This window comes from Apostichopus japonicus, chromosome 10 (genome assembly GCF_037975245.1).
Source record: "Apostichopus japonicus isolate 1M-3 chromosome 10, ASM3797524v1, whole genome shotgun sequence".
Taxonomy (NCBI): domain Eukaryota; kingdom Metazoa; phylum Echinodermata; class Holothuroidea; order Aspidochirotida; family Stichopodidae; genus Apostichopus; species Apostichopus japonicus.
In genome coordinates, this window is record NC_092570.1 from 4,614,160 (window position 1) to 4,638,480 (window position 24,321).

Here is a 24,321-nt window from a genome sequence, read left to right on the forward strand (position 1 = left end):
CCAGTCGGTAAGTTCATTGGTTGAAATACATCTGCATCAACGGAGGGAGTATTTCAAGTCATTGTGGATGGCCTCATGTTCCAATCCTCGCTTCCCCTTGCATGTTCCTTCTTATTCCACCCCTCCTCTACACACAAAGAACCAGTAAGACTTAATTCAAGTCCATTCTGTTTCTACAACTGGGTTTATGAATGTCCTACAACTGTATTATTAACTTCACAACTCAATGTAATTTTTTGTTTTTTCTTTCATGGTAGGAGAAATACTACATAGATATCTTTGCGATGAGATCTGGATGTAAAGAATGCATGGCGAAACCCCACCCCCCCCCTCCACCCCCACAAAAAAAATGTTTCTGCTCCAAATATGAAACCTAGAACGTAAAATGAGGACACAATACAAAGTGAAATATGAATAACATATCCTTACCGAAGTTGTACAGAGCCATATTCTTGACAAAATTTTATTTTTTTGTCTCATTTCTTACAAGAGCGATTCCAAGCTGTACACACTATACAGAGACATCATCATTATCGTATTACTCCGCAAAGAAGCTAAATTGACAAATATAAGCATCGAAAAATATCAAATTAAAGAAAGAAAAACATAAAACTTAGGATAGTGTTTCTGAAATACGGGTTCACATGACACATCTCGTGGAACGAAGATGGTTATTTTTTTCCCCATCTAAAACCTCTCCGTCTTTTGGTATCCATTGCAAAAACACCTTTTCATGCACCCTATGGTTACCCCTTGGATACCCTCCTGCTAAAACCCTCATTGCACCCATACTCAGTTAAAGAAATGATCACCACATGCTCTCTACGAGCAAAATCTTAGAAGATAAAATATATTTTAGATGGTGCTAACAACATTCAATTTGTAGTCATTCTTAACAGCTTACTCTTAAATTTAGCGGCATTATTTATAAACTTTTTCTTCTCTTTTTTTTTGGTTCGATGGCAGGGGGTTAAGGCACTGCTCTGCACGGAATAAATTAGGCTGAAAACTCCACTCACTCCTTATTATGTCCTAAGAGTGAATACAAGAACAAAGTGACCAAGTGCCTTCTCAAAAGAACTGACCACCTTCCCCCCCCCCTTTTACCCCTTACCAGTCAGACCTCATAAAAGCTTTATACAACAGAATCAAAACTAGAAAGAAAAGAAATACCATCTTAAACATCAGTTAATCGGGTGAAAAGCAATGCCTCCTTTGTTCCACTCTTTATTCCCCCTCCACCACCCCCCCTTCCCCACACTCCATATGGAAGCATTTGAGATCATAAAATGAAAAGTTTGCCCAATACCCCACAAGTTTAAAGCTTAACGAACCTCAGAGCCTTAATCCAACTCTAGTTTCATAAGAAAAAAAATTACACCAAGAATCTTGCAGATTGAGGTCAAGTTTAAGGGCGGATAAACTTATTCATCAGAGATAAACATTGGTGAGAACTTTCTTACACCATCCCAAAACAGGCCTATTCAAGAGCTGAGATTCTCCTCCCCCCCTCCCCTACACACACTTCCATAAGTCATGGCTACGTTCATGTTTAAACCTCCCTCTTCCAATCCATATTTCAAATATTAATAACAAAATTGGTAAATGTCGATGATGAGTGATGTAAACAGAGATATATTCTTTTTAAAATTAGTCGTTGGGATATGAACAAGGCAGTTGGAGCCAAAGTATTTGTACCTATTTTTTATTGAAATCTAAGTGAAAAATGGAAAAATGAAAAAAAGAAGATATGAGTGACCAGATTAATGGGGTGGTGACTGTCTGAACACAAAGGGGGTGAAGCAAAGAAAGACAGCTACCATCAGTCATAAATATGATGAAGAAATGAAACCATAAAGATCATTAAAATATTAGACATAATCATAGGAATACATGAGACGTATTGTCGGTTGAGTAAACGTAGCATCAAAATGATTAATCGATAACACTCAAAAACAAAGCGAGTTCTTGCATTATAAGTCTGTGCACTTAAAATAAACAGCACAATTTACTTTTAAAACTTGTAATCAAAATTCCAAATTTTGCTGTCGGCAAAAGCAGAAAGAAAGAAACTTCAAGTAAAAAGAAAAAAAAACTTACATGACACAAATATTTTTAAAAACCTTAATTAAACAAGTCCAAGAAAATTGTTTACATTCCAAACTACCCTAGCATTTTTTTCATACGAATGCTAATTGCACTTATGGGTGTATATAGCAAAAGACCACGCTAAATTCCTTACCGAAAGATGAAGAAAAGAAAGGAAAAATGATAACATATATATATTTTATACAACAAATCAAGAAATGCAATTCGGGTTTGCACAGTTTACTCTACAACAAGAACAGTCGCAGAGGAAGTTCTATTCGAATGGCTTGATGTTATCTCGAAAAGTATGTCCACATGGGGTGCCACAAAATCAAAGGCGTTATATAAAATGTGAATGAATCATGACCAAGCAATAACAGATTTGGACAAACAGATTAGAGGCCTTTCTGTAGCAATAACATTTTATTCCAGGATGTATGCAAGTGGTTACAGGGAGTAACAAGACCTTAGCTTCAATTTGTCCAGACAGATTGCAAACAGCATTTTTGCCCCTGGTTCCTGAAACTACAAGTCTCCCTTGGGCAGCATTTGCAGTATCTTGGATATGTTCGTCTACGACTCATCAAAAATCAAAGAACCAGTGTCCTAAATCTCTTTTGCTTCGGTGGAAAAGTACAGATATTTTTTTCACCTCAGAAAAAAAATTGAGGTTCACAACAGTTAGTTCCTCCTTCTCCTTGCCTAAAATCTGCCCCCCCTCCCCCTGCTCCCAAAAAACACTTCATAATTGTTCACAGAATCTAGTACACTCAATGTACAACATGCAAGATCCCAGAGAAATTATCACAAGAGCATACTTCTAAAAAAAAAAGAAAGAAAGTTGTCTTTGTGACTTTTGTTAAAATTTCAAGAATTTTCAAGTTTATGTTGTCATGGTGACGTACAAGGACATCAAGTGCAGCAGACAGGGTGATATTAGCTGTAATCACATCCATATTTCATTTCTAATCCATGTATTGGTCAAATAATCAAGTACACTGTCTTTCCAACAGAGTTGTAACAAGTCTCTTTTATTTTATCAGGGTTGAGTCAAGTCATTTCCATCAATTTTAAATTTTACAGACTTGAGTCGAGTTACCGTCTCGAGTCTCTGTATTCATCTCTAAAAGGGAAGGAGGGGGAGGGGGGGGGGTTTGAGACTCGTCATTTAACTTTCAAATAATGTGACTCTAGTCCTGACTTGCTACAGCACTGGTATCAAGTCCATGGTATGTTAACTTAAACAGCACTTCTTGTTACTTATCAAGGGAAATTCAGACAGTGACCAGCGGTTTATTCCAGCGTTACAAAGAATAAATCATTTCTTGAGCACGACCCGTATCACCACCGCACTACTACTTTGGGCGCACGCCTCAACAACGTTCTGATTTCCGAACAAATGGCTCGAGGGGTCAACGCACTTTGTGGAATAGCATGATTTCCACAGGAATTTTTTTTTTTTTTGATAATCGATACAAGGTAGGTACGTCACAAAAGATGAGAATATGAATGATAGAAAAAAAATGTGTAAACAAGTCGTCTTGCATAAAGTTAAAAATTTTTCGAAAAATTTCCTTCTTAACCGCGATAAAAATTAATGAACACACTCTACAAAAATTAAAAATTCAACTAACCGAAAAAAATGTACCTGGATATATAAACGTCCTCAAATATTTTGTGACATTTACTTTCTTTGTGAGATTCTTCAAGTGAGAGGAAAGTTACACTAACTATCTAAGCTATTGCAGTGAATTTTCAAAATGCTGTTGTTCGCTGCATATACCTCCCTCCTCGCTGTGGTTGGTTCACGAGTAGGCTTCACTTCATCTGCTTCTTCTTTACCCCTAACCTCTCCCTGATTGAAAAATGTTGTCTTCACTCTCTACGAGACGAGCCGAAGAGCCTCGGCTAGAGCTTGCTGCTGTTGCACACTGAGCTGACCCACACAGGTAGACCAGACTTCACTATTACTCTGAGAATTCAAAGATGAACGGAAAGGAATTTATTAGTGAAAGTCTCGTGTAGCATATTGTAACAAGTCCAAGTTTATTTGGTCTCATAACGCTACTCCCCAAAAGAATGACCGTTAGAGTTCCGCCGCGACTTTTTAATCAACGTTAGGTATAAATTTAAGGATTTATCCAAAGGAAAATCTACGTCCATGAACAAAAGGAGGCACATATCCTTGACATATGTATCCATAATACAGCAAAACATGTCTTGACAACAAATGCACAAATATTCGATGACTTTACTTACAGCATACCACTGATGGCTTCAAACGTTCAAAATTTAGTTGTGACCAAAAACAATGATACATGTAATGGTTATTGAACAAAAAAAATAACAGACATATTCATGAACCAATATATCAATATATCAAAAATACTTACACAAAACATTAATGTTACTTTGATGATTTCTACAGTATTTCCAACAATAGTGTGTCAAAAATTCTAATTCTTCTTAACACAGAACAACAAACATTCAGAGGCTTATTACTCCATCTTTTGAAGGGAGGGGGAGGGATGAGGGGGGGGAGAGGGATGAGGGGGGGTTGGAACTTGCAGGAGATTGTTAGTGAATATCTCAAAGGATGGGAATCTCACCATAATTTGTCGCACGATCATGGCGCTGAGGGATGAGGGGGGAGAGGGATGAGGGGGGGTTGGAACTTGCAGGAGATTGTTAGTGAATATCTCAAAGGATGGGAATCTCACCATAATTTGTCGCACGATCATGGCGCACCTACGCAGTACTTCCTCATCCTCCTTCAGTCCCTCCTTGATAAAAGTTTCGGCAAAGACGGCCAAGACCATCGGCAGGTTGGAATTATTAGGCCCTAGTATAACGGCGTTATTCCTGGTTTGGAAGAAAATACAAAGAATTGATGAGCTTTCATTCAAAAGATTTCATGTGAAAGAAAGAAAAAAACCTTGTCAAAACCAGATTGTACAAAGTTTTCAAGAAATCTTCAGATACTCTTTAACCCACATTACTTCCAGAACATTCCAACTACAACATCACAAAATTATTTGATGCACAAGAAATAGAAATACAAGAAAATAAAGAAAATTATGTAACTATTGGGAGAGTATTTTGTACTTCGTCAGAGGTTCCGCCGAAATAGCGTGAAATGTAATTATCATATGTTTTGAGCATGGAAAAACTGAATTTGAGACAGGCAACAGAATAAGACTGGTAGGGTGCTCACATGTCTTAAAACAAGGGCTATATTTCCACACCCTTTCATTCCTCCTAACATTTCACCTCCCTCCCCCCACACCCTTCAATTCTTCCTCACATTTCAAACCCCCCCCCCCCCCAACAGCCCAACTTGTAAAACTATGCTGTTTCTGCTTCACCCAGTCATTTCAGATTGTCTGGAAACAAAGATGAGAATTCATAAGGACTTCCACCAAATAAATGCCGACCCATGGCATCACTGCAGACTCTGCAATATTTCCACGTTTATATATATGTTTGGCAATTATGGTTTATATTTTTGGCAAATTATGGTCTAGCAAACACGCAGATAGAAACATCCGAGAAGATGACACTCACCCTTCGATGAGGTCGCAGACAAAACCGAAGACCTGTCCGCACTCTTCCCGATCTTCCCAGACGGGCAGCCACGAGAACCAACGCTGCAAGACCTCGTCCACGTTGACAGAGAGTCGACCTCCGTGATGCTGTAGGATTTTACCGATGGCCGAGATGGCATTCTCCGTGGCGTTGATGTTTTCCTCGGAACGAGACTGGGGTGAGGCGACCACGGCAGAGAGTTGCTCGATGCCACCTGAAAGAGGAGAGAACAGAAACAAAAGATGCTTTAATTATAAATACTTGGAGGGATAATGAAAATAATAGGGAAAAAATTATAAAAAACAAAGAAAAATAAAAGATAGAGAAGAAATGTATGATCTTACATTTGACGGAAAATAATGACCTCACATACAGTGGTTAGCTTCCTAATCGAAGCCCATCGGAATTGGCTTAAGGATTACGGCCCAAACATCTTTGTTCTGTCTATGTCACTTAAATTTAAAAGTGGACTGAACGACGAGACTGCCAGAGTATTCCATTGATTCGAAGTAAAATACCAACCTGAATTTCAAAAATCTTTCTTAGAAATCTATCATGATTCTTTGCATGAACATGGAAAAAGAATGGATAAAAAGACAAAGTTGTACCTGGCAGAATGCTCTTAAACCTACCTGAACAAGCCGGGGCAAAATCAGGTCCACCATATTTACCCAGCATTCCAAAGCCATACGCTGCGGCCTGCCTAACCTCCGGTCTATTGTCGCAGACATACTGGTGTAGCGGTGCCAGAAAGTAATCCTTGTATTTGAATGCATGCTGACCGACACAGAGAAAAGTTGAGAAGTAGAAAAAAATACAAATACAAATTTCAGCGATGCTTTCAGAGCCAATGAATTGACAGGCTCTGTGTTACATTCATGTGATACGTAACATCCAAGTAATGTGTAACATTCATGTCACTTTCCAATTAAACGAGCACTTGGGGAAATACGCAGACATCACACACTAGCATACACAACATATTAGTGCTACACACCTAGTTAAAGATAAGCCTAAAACGGTTCATAGTATGATATATGCAGTCAGACATAAAAAGAAAAATATTGGTAAAATGCATATTGCATAAAATATTGTATAACAAGAGAGGAGAAACCAGATAAAACAGACGTTAGTGGAAAAAACAGATGCTAGTGTGAGGAAGTGCACAGAGGCACTACTGTAGTGTACACTACTTTAAGATGCTACTTACAGTGCAATAGTTTAAGACACTACTTAACAGTGCACTACTTTATAGTGCACTACCTTTAAACACTACTTTATAGCACTATGAAAGCAGGTCTAAGCCAGACACTAAGCCAGAGGTCTAAGCCAGACACATATCAGACACCCTTGATATGGAAAGCTCTTTGTACGTACAAACTTAAAACACTTACATATCACCACACACATATGGTGGGAGAAGACATATATAGTTCTACACTAGAATGAGACCTGACAATAGGGTGGGTATGACACACCGTTAAAACACTAGATATGAAACAGACACACTGCTGTGTACTGCTGATATATAGTGTTAAAAGCAAGGAATGGAATATTTGGTAAGATTACTTACAGCTCCTGTGAATTCTATTAGATCATCAAATATACAAAGACCCCACTGTCTGTCTGTCCAAGGTCTATCCTGGGGCTGCAAGACAAACAGACAAAACAGTTACAACTTCTATACCTAACATCAACGACACAACATGATGACAACCAAATAAGACAAAAGTCCAATGTGAGATAGAGGGTGTGATTTTTATTTTAAAGAGAGGGAGCTTGTTATGATGTAATGTTGCTCCTCCACATAGCCTTCTCTGTAATCATATATGCAAATATTTTATCAAGTATATATTTTTAGTAAAGTACAACATAGCCATTGTATGGAGGTATGAGGCAGCTAGGAGTGTGGGGGGAGGGGAGGGAGGAGGGGTAGGATGGGGAAGAGGAAGGATGGGACAACCAAGTGCCGGAATAACATGTTAACTGCATGCCTACATTTCCTTCTGAGCTATATCTTGGTAACTGAAAGAGGGAGTTTCTCTTCACAGAAGGTACCCCTGGAATAAGTTTGAAATTAATATTGCTATAATACACCACCACTGAAGGGCAAGCTACTGTTTTCACACATTAGTGAATATAATGTGAAGGACCTCAAAATTATTGAACTTACTAAGAGTCTGATAATATTAGGCAACAACGTCTCAAACATCGGTAGAGCTGTTTCTGCTTGGGTACCAAGGACTGAATGTATCACGTCAGACACCTTGCTCAGTAACTTGACATCGTCGTCGTCCTAGTGAAGAAACGAAAAAAGGGGGGTGGTAGGAATAAAACAATAAAAAAAACTCATATCGTCTTTATAAATATATAGCATGTAAATATCACATTCAGATCCACAAAGCCTGACTATCATTAATAGCTATCATTTCATGTTTACATTCAAAATGATGGGTCTGCAAACTTGAAAAAACAAAACAAAAAAGTGGGTCACCCAAAGACAATTCTTGGCGAAAATCAGATCTGTAGATTAAGGGAGCTTGCAGAAAGAGATCCATGAATATGATTTTCCTTTTAAATGTCAGCTCTATGGTCCCAGGTAGTTTTCATGTATTCTGCACATCCATTCTGAAGGGATGGGGATCGGGTCGACTGGGGCCTGGTGAGTCATGGCCCAGTTCCCGTGGATGATCCTGGGTCGTGGACAGTTTGCAGACCGCTGGCTTAAAACATACTTTGTGATACAATAACTCTGATCATACAGTTATGTTTTGGAAGAGCTTGTTTTAAAGGGATTACCAAAAAGATCGGTGCAAGAGAGGGACCATCTTAGACCATCTACTTGAAAGAAGGTTAGTCAAACTCTTCATTTTTTCCTCTAGTGTTACTCAGCAATGTAGTATATAAGTATATCATCTTCAGTTCATACCTCATCTTGTAAGTTTTCTTCGACGTCTTCGTCGTAGTCTTCGTCTTTCCTTTGTTCTGTCGACAGAGCAGATAGTTTGCGGATGTTAAAGAATTCCAGAAATTCTTTTCCCAAAGACAGTTTGAAACAAATTTCCTTCCAGAGAGGATTCAAAAGTGGCACGGCAGCTTATAAATAATATTACACTTAAAAAAACATTTTGAGATCAGTTTGCGAGCCAATCGTGAAAACTTGCGTGGTTGCAACTAAGCAATGTAACAGTACTTGAACCACTGAGGAAAGGCATGTAAGATCCCAAAACTTGATGCATTCATAATTGGACTAATCGATTACTTTCCGTCACAAGAATGATAGACCCTACCACAGATGTACTAACTGTTGCATAGTTCACTGCAAAAGGTTGGACTCAAAATAACTTCTCTCGTGAGAATTCATCTATAGATATACCTTTCAGTTCATTATTCATTTACTTATTTACTTACTGATTGATTAATAGACTACTTACTTAATTAATAGATAGACTAATTACTTAAAATATATTTATTTATCCATTAAGTTTATGCATTCATATCGAAACTTTTAACTGCAGGTTAAGGGATACAGAGGGAAGATATCCACCTTGTATAACTCAATGCTTTATTACCTAATTTTGATCATTTTGATTTGAGGTTGCTTTAAAGGGTGTGAAGACTAGCACCAAAAAAAAAGTCTAATGCCGGTAATTTGACCTAGTTTCGAATGAGGTGTAACAGAAGTGTTAAACACCACCATCGATCCCAGAAAATACATGTACAGCTTGCTACTGTTGGTAATTAGACACTAGTGTACAGTTAGTACATACAGCTGCGGTCAATACCCACAGCACAGTGTACAAACAATACAGCAATGGACATCTCATTTCCAGCTAAAGATAACAATTTAAGGTATCACATTTCATTACTGTCTGCATTTCGTAGTGACACGAACAAAACGTCACTTGCAAGCAACAGAAAGTTAACTTTTCAGATGGCCGCAAGCGGTTTGGGGCGAGTCTCTTCAATGCCTTTAAGCATTACTTAGAAGAACTTCCTACCATGTCTTTCGTTTTGTCTTTTGAAGTGTGTGTCCATCATCTCATTGAGGGCTTTAGCTACGTCCTGCATCTTCGCATCATCCAAGCAGCCTCTTCCTAGAAATTCTACACACTAGGGAGAAAAAACAAAAAGGAACAACAGAAATGTGAAAATTGTCACAAGCAACGAGACCTCATAAAAGGTTTTGCCTCTCCCCCCATCCCCCCAATCCCAGATGGAACCCTGACCCTACCATATTTGGTAACTTTTATTTATCTCATGGAACTCTCCACTTTGATGAGTTGAACATTAGGAATCTGTGTTCTAAGATGCCACACAGACAGAGGGGGATTGGTGTAACAAGTCATTAACATATTAAAATATGGGCACAATATTTTGGCAGAAATTGGAATATGATAAGGAAAAATTGATATGTGAAGACCTGTAAAGTTACTGTCATAGAATAACCTGTGGAACTATGGCAAAGTAAGTTTACAAACTGAATTGTCATTTAGTTTGTCTTTGAAAGTTGTAAGCTCGACTGAACTCAAAATTATTAAGACTGCACATTCATGTAATCCTGCACTTCTCAAAGCTGGTTGGCCGCTTCTTGGAAGGAACTGCTGAGCGTTTGCACATTCAAGCTCGCTGACTTTCAAGCGGTGTATGAACAGAAACCCTTACCACAAAAATTCAATAAGAATGCAACATCTTTCAACTGTCACATGACTTTCCATATACTCCTCCAGCTTTGGTCAAACAGTAAAACAAATAAACTAATCAAATATGGATCAGTTTTGTTCGATTTGTGTTGTCATCTTTACAGAGAGAACATGCACACACACACGCACACATTCACACACACACTACAAGAGGACAAGAACAGGCAGCAAATATGATTTACCTTTGAAAAGGACTCCATATGTTGTTCTAGTATATCTACTTCGGGTTCTGTCTGAATTGCTTTAAGTAACGGTGGGTAGATGTAGGCCCACATCTGGACTAGGTACTGTTCACCTTTGATCTTGGCGCACTCTAAGAGGAGAGGCAGTGACTCTGCCGCAGTAAATCTGGTAAGTGCACGGTTGTCAAGGGAACAATGTCATTTGCATATCAGTAATCGATGCAGTTGTATTTTTGTAAACGAGAAAGAATACACATTGAGTCTTACACAACTGAAAAGAAACAGGCCAAAAGAGAGATTGAGAGAGGAAGATTGTAGGGTTTGATATAGTCAACACCCTCATAAGGTAATCAACACCACATAAGGTAATGACCATAGTAACTGCCAAGGTTAGCACCATGCCTTCTCTCCCCCTCTTCAAACCATAGTTTTACTGCCATACCTCTTTAAAACTGCAATTCTATTCCAACACCTATTCCTAGATGGTACCTTCTAGAAAAAAAATATCCAAGAAAAAATAAATAATCCAAGAAAAAAAAAAAAAAAATCTTAATGTAGTAGAAACTTAAAGAAAACATTTGCAAGTGCAATTGCTTACAATTATTTTATCGGAGGGGGAGGGATGATCCTTGATTGGAGGTGAAGGAGGGGGTGGGGTGCATGATGAAGGGGCATAACATATGTTGCCTGATGATAAGATTAACCTTTGTGGAAAGGATATTGTCTTCATAGTAGAACGTTAGATTAGGCACCATGATTTTAACGACCTGCTCTGCGTAATCCGCAAAGCCTTCCTTTAGTTCTCTTGCATAGCAAACCAACATCTGACATGCGGTGGCTTTATCCTCCAGCCCAGCCGTGTTGACCCCGAATGTATGCTGCTCCCCGACGTTGACAAAATGCCACCCCTCTTCCTCCGTCATGTTCTTGGCGTCGTCGGCTGTAGAGGGACGAATCGTAAAATAAAGAGAGTAGCGAGAAGGAAAGCTTAACCGACGGTACGTCGGTGAAATTCCATTTTTGAGGTTAAAAACGAAACAAAGCTTCATCCCTGGCTTGACAGAATTCAAATTCGAATTCCGGCTTTCGAATGAAAACCAACTCACCATCGAGGAAGGCGATACCCGGTTTCATTGAGGCTGTCTTCAGTAATGGGCCCATGACGACTGGAAGGTACTGCTGGAAGCTAGGGCCCAATAACTTGCACATTCGGGCCCAGGCCGAGATCATGTAAGACATTTGTGGGTCGTCGTCCTCCATGTCGTTGGCATCTGTCTGCGACTTCAGCAGCAACTGCATCACGTCGTTAGCATCTTGCATAAACTAATTACGTAATTAGAAGGGAGAGAGAAAATGAAATTATGCAAGAGTGTTCTCTCTTTTACCGTCTCATGAGATGGAGAAAAAAGATACCTTAAACATTTATCTCATAGATAAAGGATATTCTTACAGCACATACTAACGAAAAAGAAATTGTTCTCTTTCTGACCATCTCATTAGGTGGAGAAAAGAGATACTTTTAACATTTATCTCGTAGATATTGGATATTCATACAAACGAAAACAAAATTACGCAAGAGTGTTCTCTTTCTGACCATCTCATGAGATGGAGAAAAAAAAGATTGCATTAACATTTATCACGTAAATAAAGGATATTAATACAGCTCATACTAACGAAATCGAAATTACGCAAGAGTGTGCTTTTTCTGTCCATGTCATGAGATGGAGAAAAAAAGATACCTTAAACAATTATCTCTTAGATAAAGGATATTCTTACAGCTCATACTAACGAAAACGAAATTATGCAAGAGTGTTCTCTTTCTGACCATCGTATGAGATGGAGGAAGAAAGATACCTTTCACATTTATCTCATAGATTAAAGATATTCATACAGCTCATACTATCAGTAAGCATGACATGACATTACCACCCATGAAAAATGTTCCCACCCGGGCAGAACTCTACATATTTTAGTTGCTAGAAGTTTTGCTGTTACTAACTCGATCGAGATGTTAAGCTATTGGGCTCCTGAATATTATCGACATTCCTCCTTACCTTCTGTGTACCGACAGCCAGGCCAATCAGGCTGATGCATTCTATCGTCTTGCCTCTGAGAAGCCTCAACTCCTTGGACGTAGCATTCTGCATGATGAATTTTAAGTTTGGCATGAATGTGTCGTAGTAATTGGTGAACTTCTCTTCGGCGGTGTCCGCAATCGCAGCCAGGGTGGTGACCATCTGCTCCAAGACCAACTTGGTCCCCTTTTGAACCAACTACGTGAGAAGAGGGCAAGTGAAATTACTTTGTGAAAAGTAATTTTCTGAATCTGATTTAAAAGATATCAGCATACTTAACATTCACTTTGTGAAAGTATTGCCTTAGTTTTTTCACTTGCGACATAGTCAGGAAATGTCAGTGAATAATTTATCCCATAACGCATAGTAAAATGCTCGTAACGCATAGTAAAATGCTATGTAACCATCACTGACATGCTAAACAATATGTAACTATGTACAACACTTGTTGTACCCGACAGCAGTATCTACAAAATTTTAAACTAACAAAATCTGGAGATCTGAAAAGTGCTGTGCAAAAGGTCACCATAAAATATTTCCCTCGCTACTGGGTTTGGTACAATTGCCGGAGATTACCGGAGATATACTCGAGACAAACCCACTGGGACCAGGGACACTTTAGCATCAGCGTGAGACACGCACGCTGAGGGCGCTGTCTGACGGGTACAATTGTTGTCAATAAAATACTCGCCTCCTGTATCTTGTGTTGAAGGATTTCATCAATTTTCGGCAGAACTGTGTCTATATACGAGATGAGGATGGTCTTTGGGCAGTCTTCGCTAAAGTTGACCAGGGCCGCTCCGGCGTGGGCCTGGACGCGAGGATTAGCGTGATCGTTGAGGACGAGCAACAGACCCGGAATGACCTAATAAGAAATGTGAAATAAACGTCAGGAAATATCTTCTACCTCGATGCAAGAATTATTGCTGATATCGGGAATTAATTGGTTACGGCGGTCATAGAACACTCAACCACTATTCACAGATTAATTCTTGCTTTAATTTTGGAGTTATCATGTTTTAAAATGTTTCCAGACTTTGACACATACAAGCCATCACCATCGCATAGATTCCTTCTGCCTCCAGCAAGTCATCAATAAACACACACTCACACCAGACGAGACACGGAAGAGTTTTAGTCCCAAGCTTTCAATAATTAACATTTCTTTTTGATATTATCGAGTTACAAGTTCCTGTGTTGATGTCTACGCTAAGGGTTGTGTGGATGTACAAAACTATGATGCAAAGTGACAGAAAAAAATTGCAAAATAAATGCAAATCAACAAGAAGGTGTCTATGAGAGAGGTGACATGTGCATAATTTGCTCGAAATTTGCAAAACACTTAGGAAAAAAGGTGCCACTCGGCATTAAAAAAATAGAAAATAATGAAGGGGATTCCCAGAGCGCTGTGAGATTCTCAGAACCAATATTGGTAATATTAAGAGGCACATTTTTGGTTCCGGCAGGCTTTTGATAAGAAAGAGTACCTTGTTATGGAATTTCTTCTCAAAGATTGGGGCAAAGTCTGTTGCCATCTGGCCAAGAGCGTTACATGCTGCATACCTCACTCTCGGGTGCTGTCGAACAGAGTGATTGAAAAGGAAACAAAAAGGTCACACACTTTTTAATCAGCTTTTGTTTAGCGATTCTTTGCCTTATAGCAGTCCTTGTGGTAGAATAAAAATATCACATGACACATGCATCAATTCTGAATAGCTGTAGTGTAGTTCAGTGGGATAAACAAAATAAGGTAGAGTTGTGTGGTACAAGATTCTAGGCCATATAATATATTATTTTCTCCAGTTCACGAGTCGAAAGAGATAAGCTTTGCATCTGAGGTGAAAGGCTTATGAGAATGAAAAGAATGACCAGAGAGCAGAGATACAGGGAGGATGTAAGATGACAAAAACTGGAACAAAATATTAGCATGATTAAATCTCCAAAATTTATGTTCTTCTTGGTAGCAAATATCACAATTGTGTCAGACGCTGAAGGATAGTCAAATGAAGTCTTCATTTCCTTAAAAAAACAAAACACCGGACTGTAAATGGGTACTGTACCAGTTAACTAACAAGTGACTGTTTGGAATCTTCATGGGAAAGGCTACTTTTGTGGCAAAACTGATCATTTTAAAGCCTGATGAGACAAACGGAACAAAATGTCTGACTACACAGTTTGTTGATGTTTAACATTTGATTTGTTTTAAGTACCATTTTACTCACCTGATCTTGAAGGAAAGGTAAAACTGCATCGACAACTTGCTCCAAGACGGTCTCCATCTGTTTGTGGCATCCTTCACCCACCGCTGAGATGGCCATCAAGGCCGCATGTCTGTGCTGCCAACTCTCTGTAGAAGGAGAGCAAAGTATGAAGGAAGTTTCATAAAAAAAATATGCTGTTGTTGTCTTCATATATGCACTTGTTTTGTATTCTAACCGAGGACTTGAACAAAAGAATTCCAGGTCCTCGGATGTGATTTCTAAAGAATCACCATGTCCTCGAAAGAATTCTTTTGTTATGGGGTATTGTTAAGGTTAAGGTACGTGTATTTGAACAATGGAAAAAACAATGGGGTCCTCGGTCTGAATGTAAAACACACCTGTGTGTATGTGTGGTGTATGTGTGTGTAAAAGTTCATCCAAACTCAAATGACCATGACTTTTCAACACACCAAGTATTATAAGCTTATAACCAATACGTAATGAGGTACACGAGGTAGGAGTTTATAAGCCAAGGAGTCACACCTAAACACACACGCAAACACACACAAGCAATCAACATAGCTTGACCTTTCCTTTGGCAAGAAACCAGAACGGCAAAATCTCAAGTGGTACTTACGGTTTTGCAAGAACTGAGGAATCTGTTCGATGATGTACGGCAACATGGTTTTACCGCCCACCCCGCAGGCAAACCTATCGAGGGCGCTCTCTCCAGCCACGGCGTTACTGTCGTTGTCGTCGTCATCGATCTCGTCAGAAAGCGACCACTCTGGGTCCTCTTCGATGTCCAGCATCATAGCAAGCATTTCATTCACTGCAGAAAAATTGCAGAATATTGGATTACATCAATCCTTCTGACAGAAAACTTGAGCAGGGATTAACCTGTCCATTATCGTATTGCAAGATATGCTATGCCAAATGGTTAAATAATTGCTATACCAGGGCAATGTTGCATGGCAGTTTCTTTTACACAGGAATCATATTACTTTATAGAGACAAAATTCAGAGACTTCAACAATTATTAATCCAAATTTGAATACTTGATTATTATCTGCTGAGTATTACTTTTGGCAAAATATAAAAACTTAAATCTTGGCAGAGAGACAAATGGGTAATTGTCCATTTTCCCTGACTAAATTTGCTAGAGTTTGTTATCACTTAAACCCAGTTATGTAAATATATTTAGCCAAACTGCACCAAATTCAGATCTGACGACCTGACGATTCAGGTTCCCAGTTTTCTTGTGCAAATGGTTGAGATTGGAATATACAAAGAAACTTACTAATCATTGGTAGAAACCTCGGAAATTTACGGAGCATCGCCGGGGCAACCTCGGAGAGAGTAACTAGCATCTCCAGGCCTAGCTGGCGCCACGAATCTTCTAGGTCTGTGTTCTTAGCGATCTAAGGAAAGAGAAGGAGGCCCCAATCAAATGTAGTGTAAATGTGTCAATTATACAGCAAACCGATTAGAGGAAAAGATAAAATAACATCTGGCACACCATTGTTCAAACTGTTTTAAAAAAAAACAGTATCCCGAAGGTAAAATCATTGATCACTTTAATTATTAAGTAGAATGTGTATATTTATGTGTGACTTCCTAACACAGACTCTTTGCAAGTCTAATAGCGAGTTAACTATTCTAGTTAATGATTCTAGGCAATGATAAGCCCACATCTGCATAATCCAGTGATTGATTTGCACTCATGAAACATTTCATCAGAGGCAGGGAAGGGACGGGTGGGAATGGGCGAGAGGGTCTTCACGAGTTTCACTTTGGCATAAGAAACATTTCTGCGGACTTACCTCCAGGGCAAGACTCAAGACATCTTCGAGACGAGGTCTGAGCATCTTTGGACAATTTTCCTCCAGTTCAATGAAAGACTTGAGCAGACTGTCGTCATCCTGTAACTTAGCACATTCCACTATAGCCTAAAAAGGCAATTAAAAATATATATGTGAAGCATCAGCATGTGCAATTTGAAATAACTACTTGTTACAATATCAATATTTTTTTGTAATAGTTTAGAATGTTATACAATGTACAATAGCTTGTAACTTTGCTTCCTATGAAATACTGAAGAAACATGTCCATCTCTACTTAAAATTAAAAGAAGACATTTTATACATGTTGCCATGAAAACTTGGTTTTTCTGGTTTTCAAATCTGCATAACTGTGCTTTGTAACTATTTTTTCTATCATTAATAGCCACCCTATTGACATATTAAAGATCAACACTATCTTTAGCATTATGATATGGAACATTTCAGTTGACATCATTACTCAATTGTTGCCAATTTTACCTGCAAGATTCCTGGAAGAAAGTCCCCACCCATCCTCTGAGTAACTGTTGCATCTTCCTGAGATATTAGAAAAGAAACTGCGGCTCTCGCGGCCATCATTCGGATCTGACGAGAGAAATCACAGAGAACACACAATGATTATCACCAGAAAATTAGACAAAATCAAGTGTGAGCCATGACAACCCCCCGTTGAAGGTCCAGACCACAGTTTGCTTACCCCCTATGAAGGCTAAGAGTGGAAGAGTACATTATACAGCTTAGGCTCTAATGTCTCACATGGTTTATGTATTAGGCTACCCACATTGGTTTGTACTTCATTTCCATGTTACTTCCTGCATTGTAATGAAATAAAACTGGAATATGGTCTCTGTATTCGGGTTATGCTGTGACCACCGAATGACAAACTACTGCCGAGCAGAGTCTACGTCTTTCATTAATCAGTCATGACTCAATGTTCATGTCACATATATTATGATCATGGAAGTTAGAACAAGACTGCATCACATTATGGTAGTTCCTCGACAACTACTAAATAGGATTTTAAGTTGTCTTCACCAGTCAATTATCACCATTAAGTAACAGTTCTAGGATGAGACATCAGAGAGATCCATCACTTTCTTTTGGTCTGATATGTGAAAGTATTTAAATTCTTTGGAGTAAAGGATGATAGTAGATATTATCGGCCTAGTGGTATGAAAATCGATCTCTACTATCTATGACCACCCCCTTCCCCTTCCCATCAAAATTTATTCCATGATCTGGTTGTCATGACGATGTGACACAAAAAGGTCACATACATAGCCAAACAAAATACCGAATGAATGAAATTCACTTCCATGCAAGTTTTTGGAGTAACATCTTTTATAGTAAATGAATTTTGTTCATGATCTCAAGAGTTGAACACCAATGTACGTTGACAACCAAAAATGTTGGTCACTTTTGCAATGCGTAACCACGTGTACTGTCGTATTTTTGTGGGAGGTACCTCTACAGCTTGCTGCCACTGTGACTATGTTCTCTTTTGTTACTTGTTTCCTTAAACACTAATTTTATTTACTATTAATGTCCTAACACTTTGAACTTGACCTTCATAAGTGATTAGCCCAGTTAAAGGTACACATCAGCTTCATCCGAAGATTTCAGCAAAACTTTCGAGAAATACTTTAGAACATCTATGAGATTTAGTCTTTGAATATTGTCAAACTTTGCGGGATATTCTGCCAAAATGATGTCGGACAAGTCTTTGCTGTTTATACAAAGTTTATAGGTAACGACGGTTTTGCTTCATGTGATCAGAAATAAATACTACCTTTCCGCACTCTCAATAACGTTCTCTTTTCTCAATCAAAATAGAAACTTGTTTCCAGGAGTAAACAATTCATGAATCTTTTCCATCTATTGCTTTAAAGTCCTTCCAGTGATCAGCAGCACAGCTGATCGAATTTCCTTCGGGACAAATTCATTAACCAATAGAGTCGCTCGCACAAAGCTATCTCAGACAAACATACAGTGTAAGTGATTGATAGGGCAGGAAATAGTTCAATTAAGGGAAAAGGTTGTCATGAAGAATGGTGGAACTGTGGCAAGATGTCTGCAGTTTGTGAACCTAATAGCTGCTGGTTGCATGTCATTACGACAGATTATGAAGCTGAATATGGTTCTTCCTGCCTTCCACTATCTTTCCTGCCCCCCTCGGCCCTCCCCACCCCACATCTTCTAACAACTAGTGCATTGCTTTATCTGAAGGAGACTAAAATGGGACATTGCTTCAGACTTAAAATGGTGTCATCAGCCGCCAGAAACTACATCCCTCAGTGAATATATCAATTCCATTAGTGCAATTTTCAGAAATTAAGCTCAATCTAAGAAAAAGGTGTCACAAAACTTTTGGATGCCTCGGGTCACATGTTGACGATTGATTTGAACATTAAAGGAGATCGATATTGGACTCAAATTTAAGCTAAAAACTGCTAGCATTTTACAAAAGTATTTTCCTTGAGGCTTCAAACCTACAAATTATTCCCAGCCACTGAGGATAATCTACAATAAAAAAATTGGCTCAGTGTAAGTTACTACTTTGAGAGTGGGAATGACATGTTCACTAAAACTTGAGCATTGTTGACCATTTATTTGACTTTCTAGCATATATACTGATGACCTTAAAAAACACATTCTCTCCATGTAATATACTCCTGTGACTGTTGCTAGGCAACATACTAAAAATACAGCTTGTGTGAAATAAATTTACAAGCACTATAAGTTTGTAAAGCACGTCAATCTACTTTAATGACTATTTTTCATCAAAGAAAAGAAAAAGAAACATAAAGATTATGTTCAGCATTCATTAAATAATAGCTTCCAGAAGATGACCCAAACAAAAGACGCATATCATTATTTTTGGACACAATTCATCCGAGTTTTGTATGAAAGATATAGATAAGACATAACAAGTGTCGTGCATTGTAGTTTCGGTTACTCTACAACAAATAACTGCTGATGATTTGAAACCCTTTCACTAATAACTTTTACTAATAACTTGAAAATAAACCCCCTTTTCAGTTTCCCAACAGCCCTGTATCTCCTATCCTTCCAAGAAAATCTAATTCTTTGTTCCAGATCTCATTATTGATATGACAATTAAAGGAACAGATTCAAACAGAAGACCTCTGTAATTAATTGCACTCACCGGGACAGTGTTAGCGGCTGCTAGAGACTGCATAAGCATCTGCCTTATTACCTCCAGATAATGGCTCTGTCTGTTACCAAAGATGCCTGGAAAATAGCTGCAAAGAGAAAATATGGATTTATTAATATTTACCCAAAATACAGGCACCAGGGCCCATTTTACAGAGGCATCCCGGTTATCCTTTTTTTTGATAGAAAAATCACGGTAATAATGAAAAAAAATCCAAAGATTGACGATGGAAAGTGAAAGGTCCAGCGGCACTAAAACTATAGACAAAAAGAGGGAGGGTGGGATGGGGGAGGGGTGGTATGGAGAGGGGTGGGACGGGGGAGGGGTGAAGATTGTCCACAGTGGTTATGTGCAACAGCAGGAAAATTAAAGTTGGCATTCACATAGCCAGTTTCTAAAGGTAATTTTGTTAACCAGAAAAAGCCAATATGCTTAGGGCTACCCTGTGCTACATTTCAGTTATAACAGCAGTTAATATGACATTCATCTAAACTTGCCATTTGGAGTCAACATGTTTATTAGCTTTACTTTACTTGTAATGGCAGGAAATGACCTTTTCACTGACTGAAAAAAACAACAGGGTTTCTTGAACTCCGTAAGTTGTATCCATATATACCAAAATATGCAGTTCAAATACAATGGACTTCCTGTGGCATCATGTTTACAACCTTGCAACACATACACACCTATACACACCTATACACACATGCCAAATAACTAAACAGTATGCAATAAGGGAAAAAAAAAATACCCCCAATTGGGATAGCAAACAAGATAATGTGAGTGACACTTCCAGGGATATGCTCAGGAATATTTGAGTGCCAGGTGGAATTTTGCGGTTGGTGTGACCCAGGTGCCGGGGTGGGGGGTCTAAGGGATGAGGTGGAAATTTGTTCCAAATGAAGTATGCTTAGATGGCAAAAGGTGCTATCTTTGTCCTATTCTGGAGCAAATTTCTTGGTAATTGTAAAAAAATGGTTAAATTAATCATCAAAAATATTGCCGGTCAGGAACTTTAAAATACTGTTTGTGCTGGGCGGCATTCAGAACTGCGGAGAGCGGCCGCCAGTCTGCGCCCGGCACGAGCACATCCCTGCAATTCACAAAACCTTGAAGAAAACAGAATGATTAAAAAAGTAGAAACTAACTTTATTAGGTAGAGTGCACTCTCTTTGTGCGCTATTTCATTGGATGATCCACATGTGAAGAGAAATTGCAACACCTCGGGCCATCCCTGGGTACCGTAGTCATCTGGAAAATTAAAGACACAAATTTAGTTCAGCAAGCACTTCACATTTACAGGGCAATAACAAATTTAAACTTGAAAGAAAATCATTCTTACTCTACTGCATTGGACAAGACTGGCATGTATTTACTAACAGTACTGTGATATATTAAGGGTTGAAATTTGTGAAGTACAGTTTATAAGCCGAATTTGAAACACAATTCCTCTGTGTCCACAATGGGTGTGCATCTTAAAACTTAAGCCTTGCAAGACCAGATACACAATGCCCTGAAGTCAATTTAACATATTGCTCTACCCCCCTCATCCCATGCCCTCCTCCTCCACCACACAGATTACCACTAGCATCCCACCTTTAACTCCTCCACATCCCAAAATATCATAATAATTCACATTAAAACTCAGCCTTCTCATCAAACTTGCTAGGAAGGCTACAAGTGGTCACCAATGGCAATATAAAAAATAAAAAACAATATTGCTTCCTGGAGAACGAACCACAGGCAAATTTGATTCACTGCAATGTCTATGTATGTCTAGTTTTGATGGGTCACCAACTTTCCCCAAAAATGAAAAGCAATTTCAACAACAAAGCTGTAATTAAGTTCCAAAGCAGATATATTTTAAAGACTGACCTATGAGATTCCTGGCAAGTTCAGCTACAACGTCACACATCCTTCTTCGCACCAGAGCAATCTGTTCTTTCTGCACAGCACTCAGCAGCTCCCCTTTCCATCTCTCCTGTACGTTGTTCGGGAGCTCGGGCCAAAATTTCTCAAAGGATGAGAAGATCTGTCGCCTAAACAAGACAGCTCCCATTTGCCGACACTAATCAGAGAAGGAGACAGAAATGTTGCCAGACACTTAAAAATAGAATGAATCAAAGGAAAGACACCATAGCACATATATAGGCCCTGCACCCTCTCTTTCATAGTTGACACTAACTCGTCGAACTAAAACATTAGCCACTCCTCTAATTGAGCTTCCTGTAAGTGGAAAAAAATGTTCTTAGATTAGCAGTCATTTTCCCCCAAACTATGAGACTGCAATTTCCAGCCTTTTGGCCAGTGCTACAACCAGTGAGACCACCCACTTCAAGATCAATCCTACGTACTTTCCAATTTCAAATATCGCCACCACCTTCACATGGTGTTGTGACATAAAATTTACAACTTCAGACTATGGAAGGCACAACTTGCTACGCTCGCAACGTTAGTGAAGTTGATTTGAAAATAATTTGTCTCTGATCAAGTATGGTCTTATTGTGGACATTTGATATCTTATAAACATTTTGCACTGTGTGTTAATATGCTCGCATAGTTGCATTGCTCCCAAATTTAGCTTGCATTTAGCTTTACAACTTTAAAGATTAGAACCATGTTTGATCAAATTCTTTTTCATTAATTAAAATTAAATCTAATTCTGCACAATGTCATTATAAGATATCATAAGTGTGACCAACTGGCAAAATTTCTGCACCTAGTGAGGTTCCAAAAATTAGATATTTTCAGCAATAATTTCTCATCTGTCTATCAAATCCAAATAATGTTCCTATGTTTGCATGTTTCATAAAACCAAACAACAGTTATTTTGACCATACCTCTGTTGGCAGATTGACATTTGTGAATGCCGACACCAGAAAGGTAGCCTTGTTGAGGGGTTGGATGTTTTCCAACGTTGCCTGTGGGAAAGGAATGGATGGAAATATGAGAACACAACCATTTTGAAACATCAATTTCAAATTTTTAAAACAGTAAAAACAGTATATCTTTGCACCTGATGTCAAATTGTATATTACTATCATGCTCAGATGCTCCAATGTTGAGGAAGCAGGATTCCTCCAAAACTTAGGTCAAGAACGCTTCACTTTGGGGTTCAATAGTCTGATATATTTAAGCAAAATCAAGAATAATTTTTTCGCACATGAAGTGACATTTTCATTCTATGGAGTGTTTAGGCCTAGGCTAAAGCATATTCAGGATGTGTATTGGAAAGTTGGCTATTGCTTTCAAATAGTAATGGTACTGCCATATTTCTGTCTGCACAATTTTGGTGATTCAAATCAAGTTAAAACACAATTTTCATGTTTGTAACTTACAAGGCATAGCCAGCATAGAAGTTATGTGTGATGGTTACAACTGTTTTCAGTGGCTGCCATGTATCATCACCAACTTTCAATGTACCTTACTGAGCAAATGTATACCACATCTACAAAAGACTTAATTTTTTACGTGGTACATAATATGACAGGTTTGAAACACTGCAAATCATACTTCAAAAGTTCATAGTGCGAAATTTTGCATTTATGCAAAATCCAAGCATATAGCTCGGCTATGCAGTTTAAACCATTTTAGGGGAAAACATTTCACATTAAATTTGATAAATAACATTATTAACTATCATCAGCATAACATTTTTGTGCATATCTGTGTCATGTGCAAAGCAAATTCCTGTCGGGCGATTTTCTACTCTTGACATTTACTAATGTGCAATGCTCTCTTTGGACATGAAAAGGGTAATCAGTTGGAAAATGGGCATGTAATAACTAACAGTGAAAGTTGAGGCCATCTTGCAAATTTGATGTGACCTACATGGAATATCACTGGCCAAAGCATGACAGTACTAGTCTGGACTAGAACTGCTATTTGTAACGTTCAGAATTACGTCGATACTGCCAACAGCAACATCACGACTACTACTAGAACTATAGTTAATACTGTGTGTATGTATAATACTAACGGCTATGGAAAACTGTGTTATGGTCGAAACCCATGTGAAGTAGAAATACAGATGGCGCGAAACTTTTGGAGTTGATGTTGCGACACAGCAAACTTCCAATAAACAAAAAGGGTGAGTATAAAAGTGCATCATACCTACCGAAATTGTCCTTAAAAATTTAAATAATATATCACCTACCTCGGCCTTCTTTCTAATGTCTCCATTCTCGGAAAGAAGTTCACTAAGTAGTCTGTCGAATTGCTCTTGCTCCGCCATGCCGGTGTGCTACTGTGAATAATATTTTGCAATGTTGCCGAGTGCAATCTTAACTTCCTGTCTTCAATTTTGTGTTCGGTAGAGTTAATGCTAGCAGCAGTAATATAAAATATTAAGAAATATATAACTGTCATATAAGGACCGGAAAAATACCTTTTTTAACAGTCTCGTATTCTATATAAAGTTTTTATATTGTAATTTCGACTAATTAGACATGATATCTCTTGTTCACACTGT

General features: G+C 38.5%; 1 protein-coding gene across 1 annotated transcript; it reads right to left on the bottom strand.

The window, feature by feature from the left end:
• Window positions 1-409: 409 nt before the first annotated feature.
• On the bottom strand, window positions 410-24,229 carry LOC139975433 (importin-5-like). Its single transcript, XM_071983422.1, has 24 exons — window positions 24,007-24,229; window positions 22,691-22,771; window positions 21,726-21,918; window positions 20,999-21,101; window positions 19,842-19,938; window positions 17,156-17,260; window positions 16,658-16,783; window positions 16,135-16,255; window positions 15,472-15,666; window positions 14,856-14,980; window positions 14,121-14,210; window positions 13,325-13,498; window positions 12,613-12,831; window positions 11,665-11,881; window positions 11,280-11,498; window positions 10,559-10,731; window positions 9,675-9,786; window positions 8,603-8,658; window positions 7,847-7,969; window positions 7,247-7,321; window positions 6,306-6,450; window positions 5,653-5,887; window positions 4,809-4,950; window positions 410-4,060 (listed from the first exon to the last, which is right to left on the bottom strand). Exons 1-24 carry the CDS (start codon window positions 24,082-24,084, stop codon window positions 3,971-3,973), a joined length of 3,294 nt encoding a protein of 1,097 aa, XP_071839523.1. The 5' UTR covers window positions 24,085-24,229; the 3' UTR covers window positions 410-3,970.
• Window positions 24,230-24,321: the final 92 nt, after the last annotated feature.

Excerpts from the sequence above, each read along its gene's own strand:
- LOC139975433 (XM_071983422.1), bottom strand. The coding sequence starts at position 24,084 with ATGGCGGAGCAAGAGCAATTCGACAGACTACTTAGTGAACTTCTTTCC. Across the intron at positions 21,919-22,690 it reads ATGTCAATCTGCCAACAGAG|TGTCGGCAAATGGGAGCTGT; the intron begins GTATGGTCAAAA and ends TTCTCTGATTAG. Across the intron at positions 8,659-9,674 it reads AAGACAAAACGAAAGACATG|AACAAAGGAAAGACGAAGAC; the intron begins GTAGGAAGTTCT and ends CTCTGTCGACAG.